This window comes from Tachypleus tridentatus, chromosome 1 (genome assembly GCF_004210375.1).
Source record: "Tachypleus tridentatus isolate NWPU-2018 chromosome 1, ASM421037v1, whole genome shotgun sequence".
In the NCBI taxonomy this organism is placed as follows: domain Eukaryota; kingdom Metazoa; phylum Arthropoda; class Merostomata; order Xiphosura; family Limulidae; genus Tachypleus; species Tachypleus tridentatus.
The window spans coordinates 30407007-30422116 of record NC_134825.1 but is presented as its reverse complement, the minus strand read 5'-3'; the positions used below and the strand labels follow the sequence as shown (position 1 = coordinate 30422116).

Below are 15110 nucleotides of genomic sequence, written 5' to 3'. Positions count from 1 at the left end.
CTTGTTCTTGAATAATGGGGCTATATATTACAAAACTAGTCCAAACTTATCTGTCCTGGTAACAAAACAACGACGAGAGTGTTAATTTGAACAAAACATTTAGTTACGAGTTTAATTTACATTGTAAATCTATATACAGAAATGATACATATTTAGGTAAACCAGTTAAGGTAAAACGCAAGGCCTCAAATTCGTAAAATGATAAAGGTTGATTAAAGCACAGATAAAAGAGTGTATCATAACGAACTAAACATGGGCATTCACACAAAACTTTAAACCGAGACGTATCAGAAGCTTATGATCTATAGAGTTTGTTTAGGTGGCTGCGTCTTTATTTATACTGATACATTTCAAAAGTGTTAGAAAGTCAGTGAACCGGTACTTAAAGAAAAATTCAACAATATTAGTTTGTTTGTTTTTGAATTTCGCGCAACGCTACACAAGGACTATCTGCATTTAACTTAGTGATGTAAGAAAAGAAGCTAGTCATCACCACCCACCACCAACTCTTAGGCTACTATTTTACCAACGAATAGTTGAATTGACCGTCAAATATAACGCTTCCACGACTGAAAGGACGAGCACGTTTGGTGTGACGGGGATTCGAACCCGCGACCCTCGGATTGCGAGTCGAGTGCCTTAATCACCTGGACATGCCGAGTCTTGGGAAAAGAGTAGTCCTAGAGCTGGCGGTGAGTGTCGATGATTAGTAACCTTTCCTTAGATTTGGTATTGTTACTGTCATTCGAGTTAAGTTAGCTCAACTTAAGTGTGCTGTGCAAACCTCAGGTATTGAAACTCGGGTTTTAGCGTTACAAACCTTCAAGCTTACTACTGGGCAACTGGTGGCTTAGCGGAAGATCTCTGGACTTTTGACACAAAAAATCGAGTTTCAATGCTCGTGATGGGCACAGCAAAAATATCCTATTTTGTATCTATGCGTTTAACAACAAAGAAGTAGAACAAAATGTTATACTGTAATGAATGAATTAAAAATAAGGAGTGTAACGAACATTTCGAAATGATTCCAAAGTTGATACGAAGACAACTTACGTTATCATTCTTTGAAATCATCAAAGCTTTCAGTTTGTTTATAGAAATCGATCAAAAAGGATACATAACAGAATATTCCTTTTAACAGTTGGTTGTAATCATAGTGATTTCAACCAGAAGCTGAGTTTTAGTAAGTTTTATTCTTCTCTTAACAGTTAATATTTGTCGTCATAATTACAGCAGGTTGTTTCTTATCTCTTTATTCACTCTCATAATTGACTTTCTTTGATTATAACGACGACTGATGGCATGCTAACCATTTGAACACGCTCATACTATTTTGATATGGAAATGCAAGTTTGCACAATAAATAACATTGAACAAATGCTAGCAAAATGAATATTTACGAACAACCAATATGTGGGACAGATATGATAATTTCATTCGAATATTTCAACATGGCGATGCAGAGTAAAACATGAAAAAAGTGTAAAAAAAGAAATAAATAAAGAAGTCCGAGTTGCCACAAATATTATGATTGTTTACTTGCAACAAATTTATTGTTATCACTTTCATTATACACTTTTTGAACTTTCTCGTTTGACGTAGTTTTTTTTGTCAACTTACAGGTAATAACTCTTAGTACTAATGCATTACATCTGGAAGAACATTTATCTTACTTAACCACAAAAATGGGTGCATAGCGGATGTACATTGGATTCAATTAAATATGATATTAACAGTCACTATAAAAGGGAAATATCAACATTTGTTAAAGATTAAACCATTTTAACAAGATAAGACGACAAATATGGAAAAGAACGACAGAAATAGTGAACGAGAGTTTAAAACAAGATTTCTGGTTAAATCTCAATAAATGTTCACAAAGACAGCACGTGCAGATATGAAAGCTGTTACACACAGTAACTATATAAATACTTATATTTAACAAGACTGGTAGAATGTTGTAAAAAAAACATACATCTAGAACAGTCCAATAACATAAAACAAAGTTAAAGAACATTGGTATGGCTTAAGTACTCAACAATCAACATTTATGTAAGTAAAATATTGTAAAGTTATTTCATAATAATATTACGGGTAGTTCTTTATTACACGTTTTCAAATAAAGTTTAATGTATAATAGTCTTCTCTACTGCTATAAACCATTTAAATGTTGTCAGAAATCACTATGTATTGATAACTAACTTTTTAACCCAATAAGCATTTTACCTCATGTGCAGACCCTCTCAGAGATTCAGAGAGGCCCGAGCCACTCCTGTCTATTGAGGCCCCTTGCTATAATAATAATAATAAAAAGGTGACATATGAAAATCATACAAGATAAACATTCACCCAAAAGCAAAGTGAAACATAATATGAATATTTTTATTTAACGTGTATTTATTAATCTTACTTAACATCTAGTAAATGCTCTTCTATTTCTTTAGTGCATGAAAAAGAAGTCTGGGAACTTTACAAATGCATAAAAATAACAGTTGTCTGGATGTGAGACTCCCTTTGAGATTAAGGCCTGGGGCAAATGGGTCTACTAATTCCCTCTCTTATTGGGCTTACTTTCATGTTTCAGACTTTAAAAAAAAAGAGTAAAATATCCAATAGTTATAACCTAGATTTTTCATAGTAAGATGCAAATTCTTACTTTCATTGTGGACCCTTCGAAGCAATTCATCCCAGAAAACAGGCGTCACAGTATGATATATATACTTCGATTTACAAATAACGTAAAGAAATGTGTATTCAAAAATCAATAATGTAAACAAAATCAGATATTAAAGCATTTGTGAAAGAAATCCACATTCTGTACGGTTATTGTTTTTTTACTAAATTATAAAATGAAAAAAAAATTGTTTCTGAGAAATTGGCGACTAAGTAGGCTTCGCATGTAAATCATTCTTAGAATTGGCGACTAAGTAGGCTTAGCATGTAAATCATTCTTATAATTGGCGACTAAGTAGGCTTAGCATGTAAATCATTCTTAGAATTACAAACGGTATTCGTTTTTTAAAAAGGTAATCGAGTGTAGCCTTAAGTTCAAAAATTGTATCTGTTATTTTCTCTAACATTAACAAAATACATCATCTATTGAAGTTAATCAGGTTAACATATTTCAAAGACAGCACACATTTTTATGTTAAGGAATACAAATTTAAAATAAGCAAATGTGTAATTTTGATCTTTAACAATAAAAGTTCGATTTTCCTTCCTTTCCTAGAAATTCTTAAACTATATCTAATTTCTGTCTCTATTTTAATGTTTTCTCCTTTTTTTGTAAATATGTATTTAAACCTAGCCTAGAAATCTGAGTAACTGGTCAATATTTTGGATAACCAATGTGTTTCTTCAATAGAGGTCCGAATTTGAATTTATATGATCATGCTCTGACTCGGGTTAGGCCGGAACTTATTTTTTGTTCATTTCAGACATCAAACATTGGTTGATCATGAAAAGGCTTGTCTGCTCTCAGGTTTCTTTTTTTCACGAACTCGAATCTATCTTTACTATGAGTTTTAAACAATCGACTCGATCTTAAAAATTCAACCAATACGAGAAAAACTTGAAACATCGTTCAATTATCTAACTATTGAAACTACTTATTTGTATAAACGCCTTTACTGAAAAACTAATTTTCACATGACAATTATTCCTATCCAGTACAACGTTTTTCATGCATATTTTGCAAGAAAAAAAAAAAGAGTAAGTATTATCGGTTGAACTTCATTCAAAACACAAGCACACAAATAATTATTAGGTTTTTAAAGTACAAAATGACCTGATGAATCGGTTGGGACGAAGATGTGAGGGGGAAAGAAAACCAAATATGAATGAACATTCAGGCGATGAGTGGCCGGTCTACGGTGTCTGTTAGATCTACCGTGGTGGCTTCGTATGTGCTATCAGAAAACGATCTGAAATCAGAGCCGTTCTCTTGGAGATGTAAAGAAAACTTGTCAGGATCGTCGCTAGGGTGAGAGAAAAAAATGAAATCACAATAAAATGTCATTATGATATAAGCTAAGGAGCACCTGGGAATACACTAACAGATATAAATAAAAACACCAATTAAATGCTATCACATGACACAGAGCACTGTATGATTAAAATTTAAAAAGCTGACTATCTGATATTACATGACATGGTATAACACATTATCAATATTTTAAACCACTGACTATCTGACATTTCTGTATTAAAAATAGTTTTTTACGATATATTAATAGTAAAACATTGCTTATTTCCACATTTTCAGTAAAGTATTAAATGTTTAGATAAAATATGTTCAACTCAAAACAATGCAAATTTGTTTAACAACATCTTGAAAAGTTTCTAAGTTGTAAAAGAAAATAAAAATATTCACGTTTATACTTTCAGAGAAAAAAATTCAGCGCACTAAATTCATTGATATACATAAATTATCTGGTTTTATTTCAGTACTTGAGTGCTTTATCAAGTAGATGTTAAAGGTTTTATGAACTATCAGTACAATAACAAAAACTCTTAACGGGATAGAGATTCGTAGTTCACGTGTGGTATTTAAAGCTATACATGAATCCAGTATTGACACCAAGGTGTAAAATAATTTAGGTTTCTAAACTTCAGACTAATAAGACGTCCTGTTGCATACCACACAACATTAAATAATTCTTTGTTTGTTTTGGAATTTCGCACAAAGCTACTCGAGGGCTATCTGTGCTAGCCGTCCCTAATTTGGCAGTGTAAGACTAGAGGGAAGGCAGCTAGTCATCACTACTCACCGCCAACTCTTGGGCTACTCTTTTACCAACGAATAGTGGGATTAATCGTAACATTATAACGCCCCCACGGCTTGAGGGCGAGCATGTTTGGCGCGATTCGGGCGCGAACCCGCGACCCTCAGATTACGAAGCGCACGCCTTAACGCGCTAGGCCATGCCAGGCCCAAATAATTCTTAATCCTGTTATATTTATACAGGAATTTAAATATTTCTCGTACATAGAGTTGTTTTTTTGTATACTGAAGACATGTGTAACTAGAATAAATTCTACAGAATCCAATAATGGTGTCACAGACTCGGCTGCCTTATATCTGCTGGTACTTTCTCCGTTAATGACCAGCCTAAAGAACAAGATGAATTATGATGTGCCAGGTGTGGTGAAATAGAATTCCAGTTTCATTGTTTCATAATGGGTGTTGTTAATTCTAATATATTATAAAGTAAGCAGCCAATAAACTCTTCTCACAAGCAATCAAATTGACAACGATGTTTATTAAAGGAGTAGTGTTACTAAATCTTACACATTAGACACCTCTGTAGTATGTATAGTGTAACACTCCAGTAAGGATGTTTAAACGACAGTTCATATTCACATCAGTCAATAGTTATATCCTATAACACAGTTAATGTAGTATTCACATCAGTCAATAGTTATATCCTATAACACAGTTAATGTAGTATTCACATCAGTCAATAGTTATATCATATAACACAGGTAATGCAGTATTCACATCAGTCAATAGTTATATCCTATAACACGAGTAATGTAGTATTCACATCAGTCAATAGTTATATCCTATAACACGAGTAATGTAGTATTCACATCAGTCAATAGTTATATCCTATAACATAGATAATGTAGTATTCACATCAGTCAATAGTTATATCCTATAACACAGATAATGTAGTATTCACATCAGTCAACAGTTATATCCTATAACACGAGTAATGTAGTATTCACATCAGTCAATAGTTATATCCTATAACACAGATAATGTAGTATTCACGTCAGTCAATAGTTATATCCTATAACACAGATAATGTAGTATTCACATCAGTCAATAGTTATATCCTATAACACGAGTAATGTAGTATTCACATCAGTCAATAGTTATATCCTATAACACAGATAATGTAGTATTCACATCAGTCAATAGTTATATCCTATAACACAGGTAATGTAGTATTCACATCAGTCAATAGTTATATCATATAACACAGATAATGTAGTATTCACATCAGTCAATAGTTATATCCTATAACACAGATAATGTAGTATTCACATCAGTCAATAGTTATATCCTATAACACAGGTAATGTAGTATTCACATCAGTTAATAGTTATATCCTATAACACGGGTAATGTAGTATTCACAGAATGCCCAAGTAATAATTTCTAAAATATGTATTTTGTTTCGTCGGATGGTGATTTAGATAATCGAAATTCTCATAAATTCATTTAATATTCTTCCCCTGACGGACCCAGAAGAGAGTCCAATACGGATTTTCTCTAAAACAAGAAACAGACTTTTACTATTTCCTCTCTATTCCTGGTTGCAGGCCCGAAACATTTAATTCGTGGGGTTTAGCACCAGCCGTTCATGAGCTGATTGTTTAAAGTATATATTTAAGAGATATATTTATAGTTTTCTGATTCACTTGTTTAGATAAAGCTCTACGTAGTTACTGTTAATGTTCAAAATTTCATTAAAAATTAACAGGCAATTAATAATAATCTTTTAGTATAGAATCTTCAGTTTTACAAGAAAAATAATTTTACCATTTTAAGAATCAAATTTAGTGTGTGCGAGGAAATAAAATTACATAAAAACTACATATATTTTTTCTATATAACCCTATTACTGACAATAGAGATGCAAGCATTATCGGTATTTTTAACGACTTCCTTAAATTCGCGTTTAATTATTTTAATCAGCATACACCTTTAGCTCTAACTTGAAGATTAGAAAAGTTGAGATCTCTGATTTATTTCGTCATAAAAATAAGTTTGAATACTATATTTTTCCCATATTTCCAAAGCAAAAATTAAATCTAACATAAAATAAAATTAGAAATGCGGCCATGATTGTATCAAAATTCGAATTATAAAACACTCTACTGCTCTTTAACCATTAGTCTCAGCTCAACTTTTCAATTTTTTCTTTAAATTTGGTTACCTACCACCCTGTGTATTGGAACGGCTAACACACCGTCATGAAGAACTATGATTTAAACCCTTCTTTTACTATAGAGTTCATTAATACACTTATCAAGTTGGCAAGTTACTGGGGAAGATTATTTCTAAACAATATATAATCCAGTGAATGATGTTTCTAGACAAGAAAACAAAGACTTTAGAGTAATTATTTAGAATCGATAGTAAGCTTCAGAGGTTTTTAGGTTAATTTACAGTTGCCGTCTTTTTCCATGTACAAAAAACTCTTGCTTCAATGTATTTGTTATAAACTTGTTCATCCATATATAAACGCCAATGCCATATTTTCTGGTTACCAAATTTTCTATTTAATATAATTTCTCACTTCAACATTAATCAATATATGTATATATTCTCTCTTTCCTTGCAAGTTCGCCTTATGTCAGGTATCTGCCATTAATTCTCAAGTTTATACTGTTTATTTAAAAATGTATAAAAATATATTTCTCAGTATGAAATTTGTTTGCTCGCTGCTCAATTCCCAGAACAGCTTGTATATATGAATTCAGTGTTAGAAGTTTCCAACACGCAAGATCGGCCTAACCAGTTCGCCCCCCGCTAGTACAGCGGTATGTCTCCGGATTTACAACGCTAAAATCAGGGGTTCGATTCCCCTCGGTGGGCTGAGCAGATAGCTCGATGTGGCTTTGCTATAAGAAAAACACACACACAAACACACCTAACCAGTTCACAGGTTGGTAATCATTATTGAGAAGAATTATTAATAGTTTAAAAAATCAGGCAATTTTTCTAAACGTACAGGAGTTTCTAAAGTCTCTGTTATAGTATTTGATAGTACTTGTGATTTTTAGGTCAACTAGAAGTATTTATTGGACTTATTTTTGATGTTTTCCTAAGCTGAGGTAATCACGTGACACATATCCATATATCGTAGTTCAATGAAAAACAAAGGTCTCCTTTACTCACATTATTATTATTATAATGTTTGAAGTATTTATTCAGTATTTGATCATGAAACTAAGAGTATTAAAAACCTACAAAATAAGGTTTTCACAACTTCTTGAACTATCACATTATAAAAAACCTGTTTAGTACGTTCTTCTACGGAACTCTTGACACGCAAATCTCAACCTCACTTAGGAAGCGTTACTTTAATGAAGCACACAAAAGAACTTTCTCACATATATAATTCTCGTGTAAAAGATTTTATTCCTAATGGTTAAAACTATTACTCAACATTAACACGCTACACCAACATCTAGCATATTAACTTTCGTACTTTACAGGTTGCGGTTCAATAGCCATCTCTTCTATTTCTTTTACAGGTGGCATTTTCTAACTACTTCCAGTTGTTTGTTCTAATAAGTTGGAAGAATGAGCGACCGGTTATTGATTTGTTCACTTTGGGCTTTTCACTCAAACTTTTAACCAATTTCCTTCTTCTCTCACTTACAACACAGAACTGGTTCCAGCCTGAGCTTTCACAGTAATATGATGTTTTTCTAACCATTTTCTTCCCACCATCTTTACATTTTTTCCACTGACATTTAATCGTTTTTCTCACCTTTTTCTTTTTAGTTCAGAGCTCAACTCTAGCAAGATTTTAAGAACAGTTTTTCATTTTTTTTTGTCTAAATTTCAAACAGATTTTGGGACTCTTTTAAAGTTTTTATTTTCACTTCACACAATCCTCTTCAGAACTGGTTTTTATTTTCTTTGTTCAAATTTAATGCGCACACCTTTTGTAACCGTTACGAATCCATTTATTTTAATTTTATCAAGATTATTTCTGGGGTGCGTTTCCCACCTTACTGCCTTTCTGTTTTGATTTCATTGTCAAAGTAGACAACTTACCCGTTTCTTGAACTTCTTTATGTTGCACAATCCTCTATTGGGACCTTTCTAATTATATTCATGAAACACTCAGACCATTTACTTAAGATACCATAACTTGCTTTTCATTCTCTTGTCTTCTCTATAGAATCCTCAACGCATACTTCTGTTCAGATAGCCCATTTCCTATAAAGGACCAAGTTCTTTCAAGACGACCTTCTTTCACACACAACTGCTTCTTTTTATGAGACCTCTGCTTAATATTCTAGTTATTCACGTTACGGTTCGTGTAACGTCATCACTTCTCTATCGTACAGCTTAATTACCAGTTTGAGTTCTTTTTAGTAAATTTCAACAACCAGGTTCAAAATGTTCCCAATGACTAACACTTATCTCTGAATTTTGTCTTCGTTTTATCACCAAGTGGTATTTTCACGTATTTCAATTGATTTCTACCAAAAAGTACTTCCTTTGAATTTTTCTCTCCTAACTGGACCGTTCTTTAAGTGAACTTTCCGTTTGTGCTGTATATGTCATGAATCTTTCAGCATCTCTTAATTTTTCCTTATTCTCCTGTGTTTCTTGTTATATTTCTTCGTTCATTATGTTAATATGTGTTTATGTTACTCATACCCGTTTTTTTATTATTGTTTCATCGTTTATTAATTTTTATGTCATTTCCTCTCCATGCTTTCATGAACTAAAGAGTAACCTGGACTCAATCTTTTAACATAGTCAGGAAATCATCTTCACAAGCACGTTATTCAACAGAATATTAAATTAACTACTGATACTCAATTTAAGGTTTCTTTTAGTGTGTTAAGTGTTCTAGGCGTTATTTCAGATTTTCCCTCGTATCTTTCCACCAATTTTCAACATTCACTACAACCCCTTACCCCATGTTATTCTATATTGTTATTATTTATTTAGTTTTTATTTTATTCCTAATCTGTGGTGGTGTTAGTTCTGGCACTTAATAAATTAGTTTCTTCAATTCACATATTTTATTACATTTTTTTCAGAACTGTTTAACTTCATTCATAATGTTCTAAAAACACGTAGGTCCAAGAAGTTTTAATAAAAATGATATAGAAATTCTGTAACCCGAGCGTTTTCGAAAGGTGGACCTTTCTTCTTCGGGGGTAAACCCCCAGTTTCATATTTAACTTAATCGAAATTACAGAAGTTGACTTTTAAACATTATGCTAATGTTTCTCTGTTTTAAGTTATAGCTCTTAGAGATATCACGAAACATCACATCTTAAGTTGTTGCTATTATAGTTTGTGGATGAATAGGACATATTTTGGGTATGTTTTTAACTATTTTATGATGTGTTATGAGCCTAGAATCCCCTTAGGGTATATTTTCTTTTTGGAACACTTCCAGTTATAGTATTAGGAGTTAAGTTCTTAGGTCATATGTTCTGGCAAACTTCCAGTGATCTTGCTAGAGGTTATGGCTCTTGGGTTACTATTTCGGCGTACAACCAGTGACTATTTTATGATTTTAACTTTTGAATCACCTCAATTTGATCAATTTTCCAAAACATATTTGTCGATTGTGTTAAGCAACACGCTTTCCGGATTTTCTCTATCACAGTGTAAAACGTCAAAACTAGAAATTGTGTAAAGTTCCTTAAAGATCTGATGTACGTAATTACTATTGTAGCATTACGCATACTTTACTTTACCCACTTGTCGACTTGTTTCCCTCTAATGATGGAATTATGCTATGGCTGATGTTGATGGTGGTTGAAGACACCCATTTGTCTGTTACGAATCTGAACATTGATCATCAAGTATTATTCACGTGTAATTTTCGTTCTCTTCCTTTATGATGCTAGACGTATAATAATATTACCATGCCATACAAGTTTAGAAAACTGTGGATCTAACTTGTTTCATACTAACTCAATGTGATATCGCTCTGGGTTTGATTTACAGCAAGCATAATACAATAAGAAAAACCTATAAAAAAAGACTTACAGTTTTTGTTGTTTTATTTCGGCGCGAGATCGACCAAGTTTCCTGATGAATCGTTGGTAAGACTTATGTACTCGACAGTGATAGAACATTACTATAACAACAACGATCAAGAAGACTCCAGTGATTGTCGAGATGGCAATATAAATATTTTGCACGTGCTCCAAGGAAACACTCACAGTGTGGACCACAAAGCCTTTCTTTTGTTGTTCTTTTTTTTTCTCTTGAGTTTGTGGTAGAGGTTTGACTGAGTTTAACAGTTCGACTACAAGAAAAAAATAACTTTAAAAGAAGTTCATACGTACTCAACATATAACGTAAAGAGATTTCACGTACATCTTTATAAAATAAATGTAATTTTAGAAAGTAATACTAGCACATCTTACATGTATATCACACTTTTATATTAAATTATATTTTGAGAATAACAATCTTTTTTTTTATTTATGTATCCCAGGGGCACAGCGGCATGTCTGCGGATTTAGAACGCTAGGAACAAGTTTTTGTTCCTTTTCGGGATTCTGTACTTCCATGGCTTTTAAAAGTAGGCTTAGTGCTCAATATGTTTTAACAACTATCACATTTGAAGTACCTACCTAGTTTTCGGTGAAAAATAAATCATATATTAACTGTCTTCCCTGAACAAACCTGACATTATACAATACAGAAGAAGGTATATTAACTGTCTTCCCTGAACAAACCTGACATTATACAATACAGAAGAAGGTATATTAACTGTCTTCCCTGAACAAACCTGACATTAACAAACTGTCTTCCCTGAACAAACCTGACATACAATACAGAAGAAGGTATATTAACTGTCTTCCCTGAACAAACCTGACATTATACAATACAGAAGAAGGTATATTATCCCTAAACCTGACATTATACAATACAGAAGAAGGTATATTAACTTCTTACCTGAACAAACCTGACATTATACAATACAGAAGAAGGTTCTGTGGTGTACAGTATTGAAGCAAAGTTGTTTGTGAAAAAAAAAAATTTTTATTATCTCCATTTCATAAATCACTTACTTAGAATTCCATGACAGTTATTTAATATTGCTGTTTATTTGCAGTTAAGTACAAAACTACAAATAAAAAAACAATGTTTTTATTTAATTAGCTGTAAGGTTTTCTCAAATTGAAATGTTATTATTTTTTTAGTGCTACACCCAGGAAGAATCTCAACATGCCCACCATAAACTGTAACGTTTTTTGATTTCAATCAATTGTACATTTTTTCAGTGGATTTGCTTAGTTACATACTACATACTGAGTAGGTGTCACCACTTCATTAAGAATTATTTGGTAATTATATTTTATATGATTTTGATCACATCATGCGCGCAACGGATCCATAAACTTTTACACTTGATATAAATGTATGTATATTTAGATTACTGAATGTTTACGTCCATTCTTAACTACTGTAAAAAGATGAAAAATACATCTATTTTTATTACTCGCTCAGTAGGAATTATAATGTATATAAAAACACTCATCAACTTTAAAATATAGAACTTGAATTTCGATACCCTTGGTGGACAGAGCTAAGATAGCACATTGTGTTTAACTTCAGACAAACACATACATTCACATATACACTAATAAGACAAACCTTCGCAGATATCTCCTGCGTAACCTGGCAAGCAGGAACAGTAGAAAGAGTCAACACTAGGCCAACATGTTCCACCATTGTTACATGGAGAGGGGTAGCAGGGATTGAAATGTTGTGTACAGCCGTCTCCTGTAACATTGATTAGCATGTTACTCACAATTTAAGCACGTAAAATAATATAACTGTCCTATAACCACTACAAATGTACCTGGATTTAGAATATAAACTGATTTATTCATTACCATAACAGTGTTTATTCCCTGTATGAAATTTCGTTTTTTGTGTGTATGTGGTAATTTTGTAATAACATTGGAGTTTTTTAATGCATGGTTTCAAAGCCACTTAAACAAATTATCATTTATGTCATGGTAGAATCCTTTATTCTGTGAAACCACATCCATTCAACTTTTAGTGGTACTTAAATGACTCTTGCACGAGATGTTTCATCCTAATGTTTTAGATTACAGTTTATTCAGCTTCATAAACATACATGTAGTTCACACGTCACGAACATCCAGGATATAGAATCCTGGCGCTTCTCTGATAACCTCTGCTTTGATTTTTCTGTGATAATAGGGAGTGAAACCTACTGTTCTGGTGAAGGCATTGGTGATTCCTTTGTTTGGGTGTTTCATGTTTAGTCATGATAAGCATGGGTATACAACTAAACAAGTAAAGCAACGAATATCGGGAAAACCCCAGAAGTTATTTCTAAACTTCTGCGAAAGCATGTTATCCTGCAGCTATATGGTATCACGTGATCTATACAACATGTGGTATAACCGCTGGAAAGTTGGGGAATTCTCTGAGATGCATTATATGTGTAGCCGAGGAAAACTTATCTCTCTGGGAATATAGGTAAAAGTTTGTAGTGTCGTAGCTTCTACCGTAAAACGTACGTATACAAACAGATATTGTGCCATATGACCTATGGCAAAACGCAGTAAAAGAGAACTGCTAACAAAATGCATTAATAATATAAGAAATGTCGAAGTTACACGTTGACTGAGCTTGGAGTGGTTGTACTTCACAAGTGGTAATACTGAGCTTCAAGTGGTAAGTACTTCACAAGTGGTAATACTTTGAGTGGTAGTACTTCACAAGTGGTAGTACTTCACAAGTGGTAGTACTTCACAAGTGGTAATACTTTACAAGTGGTAGTACTTCACAAGTGGTAGTACTTCACAAGTGGTAATACTTCACAAGTGGTAGTACTTCACAAGTGGTAGTACTTCACAAGTGGTAGTACTTCACAAGTGGTAGTACTTCACAAGTGGAGCTTGGAGTGGTAATACTTCACAAGTGGTAATACTTCACAAGTGGTAGTACTTCACAAGTGGTAATACTTCACAAGTGGTAGTACTTCACAAGTGGTAATACTTCATAAGTGGTAGTACTTCACAAGTGGTAGTACTTCACAGTTGTGGTAATACTTCACAAGTGGCAGTACTTCACAAGTTACTAGAAGGTGTCTTATTCCATCGTAGCCTATTTGTAGAGAAGTTTGATCTATAACTGATTTACAGGTGTAGTCCTAGCAATAAAAGCTCAAATATTTATTACCACTTTTTCAATTTTAACCTTTACGTCACTTGTAAGATTAATTTACAAACTTCTAATCATTCACGTCAAAAGTCTGCGTTTTAAAGCCCTGCTTTCCTTTTGTTATTTTATTTAAGGGATTGTTGGTTTCCATATAAAATTTATTTGGGAGAATGTTCTCTGCATGCTGTGGTCTGGTCTTGATGATCCGGGACCATTGTTCAGAGAAAAGGACAATTGGAGCTCAGTACAACATGTGTGAAATTTTACAAGTCTGTCCAATTGCCCTTTTCCTTCGATTTGCCATCAGTGGTTTGTGGTTATAGTTGTTTTTTATGGCAAACAATTCCTTTACGACTGCTACTGTTGAAAAATCTTAACAACAGTGTTTCTGAACATCCACTCGAGGAAACGGTGTTTAAGAATGATGTTATTTCTAGAAGGAAAATCCTTGTTCTTGGTCATTGTTTTTCAGACTTAGCATGATATGACACATCACTGATGGATAAGTTTTAAATATGCAAAAAAAGACTTATATTTGTGTGTAACTCGTTAGTGTATAAAAATACCACATTGATTATAGTAAAAACTGATAATATATTCCTATGAAACTGACAGAAAGCAGCAACAGTGTGTGCGGAATAACATCCAACATACAGTTATTGTGCATGCCAACCGATATATTACATACAATAAATCAATTCATGTACGTTGGTAACAGCAATTCTCACCATAAAATACGTCTTTTTAAATTTATACATTATATCCTTATTTGTGTTTATATTCGCAGCGAGTCATCCTAGATTGAAATTGATATCAAGAAATACATTTCGACGATACATATTGTAATATCTTATGTTTTAGGACACTCTGTATGTCTCAACTCACTTCTAGGCCTCATCAACAAAGTTAATGAAGTAACTGCCAAACTAACCAATAAATCCGATGTCATAGGTTACTTCTAACAAATTTAATACAAAGAAAAAGAGTTCTATTCGAAATATGCAAATATATCTCAGGTAAAAATTACAGCTGTAATAATAAAAGTCTACCAATAAACATTAACAAAAATGAAAACTAGAACTTCAAATACCCATGGAAGGGCATGAAGATATGATTTCATTCAGGAAGAAAAAAAAACCCAACAACAAACAACAATATCTTGCAAAACTGCCATTATGTTC

At 32.8% G+C, this 15110-nt stretch overlaps 1 protein-coding gene across 1 annotated transcript in view; it reads right to left on the bottom strand.

Moving 5' to 3' along the window:
* Window positions 1-1547: 1547 nt before the first annotated feature.
* Window positions 1548-15110, bottom strand: part of LOC143245121 (uncharacterized) — a 72859-nt gene continuing 59296 nt past the window's right edge. The window contains exons 8-10 of the mRNA XM_076491036.1: window positions 12385-12513; window positions 10765-11026; window positions 1548-3977 (exon numbers count right to left, since the gene is read on the bottom strand). Coding sequence (XP_076347151.1) covers window positions 3848-3977; window positions 10765-11026; window positions 12385-12513 — 521 coding nt within the window. The 3' untranslated portion in view covers window positions 1548-3847. The remainder of the gene's footprint in view (window positions 3978-10764; window positions 11027-12384; window positions 12514-15110) is intronic.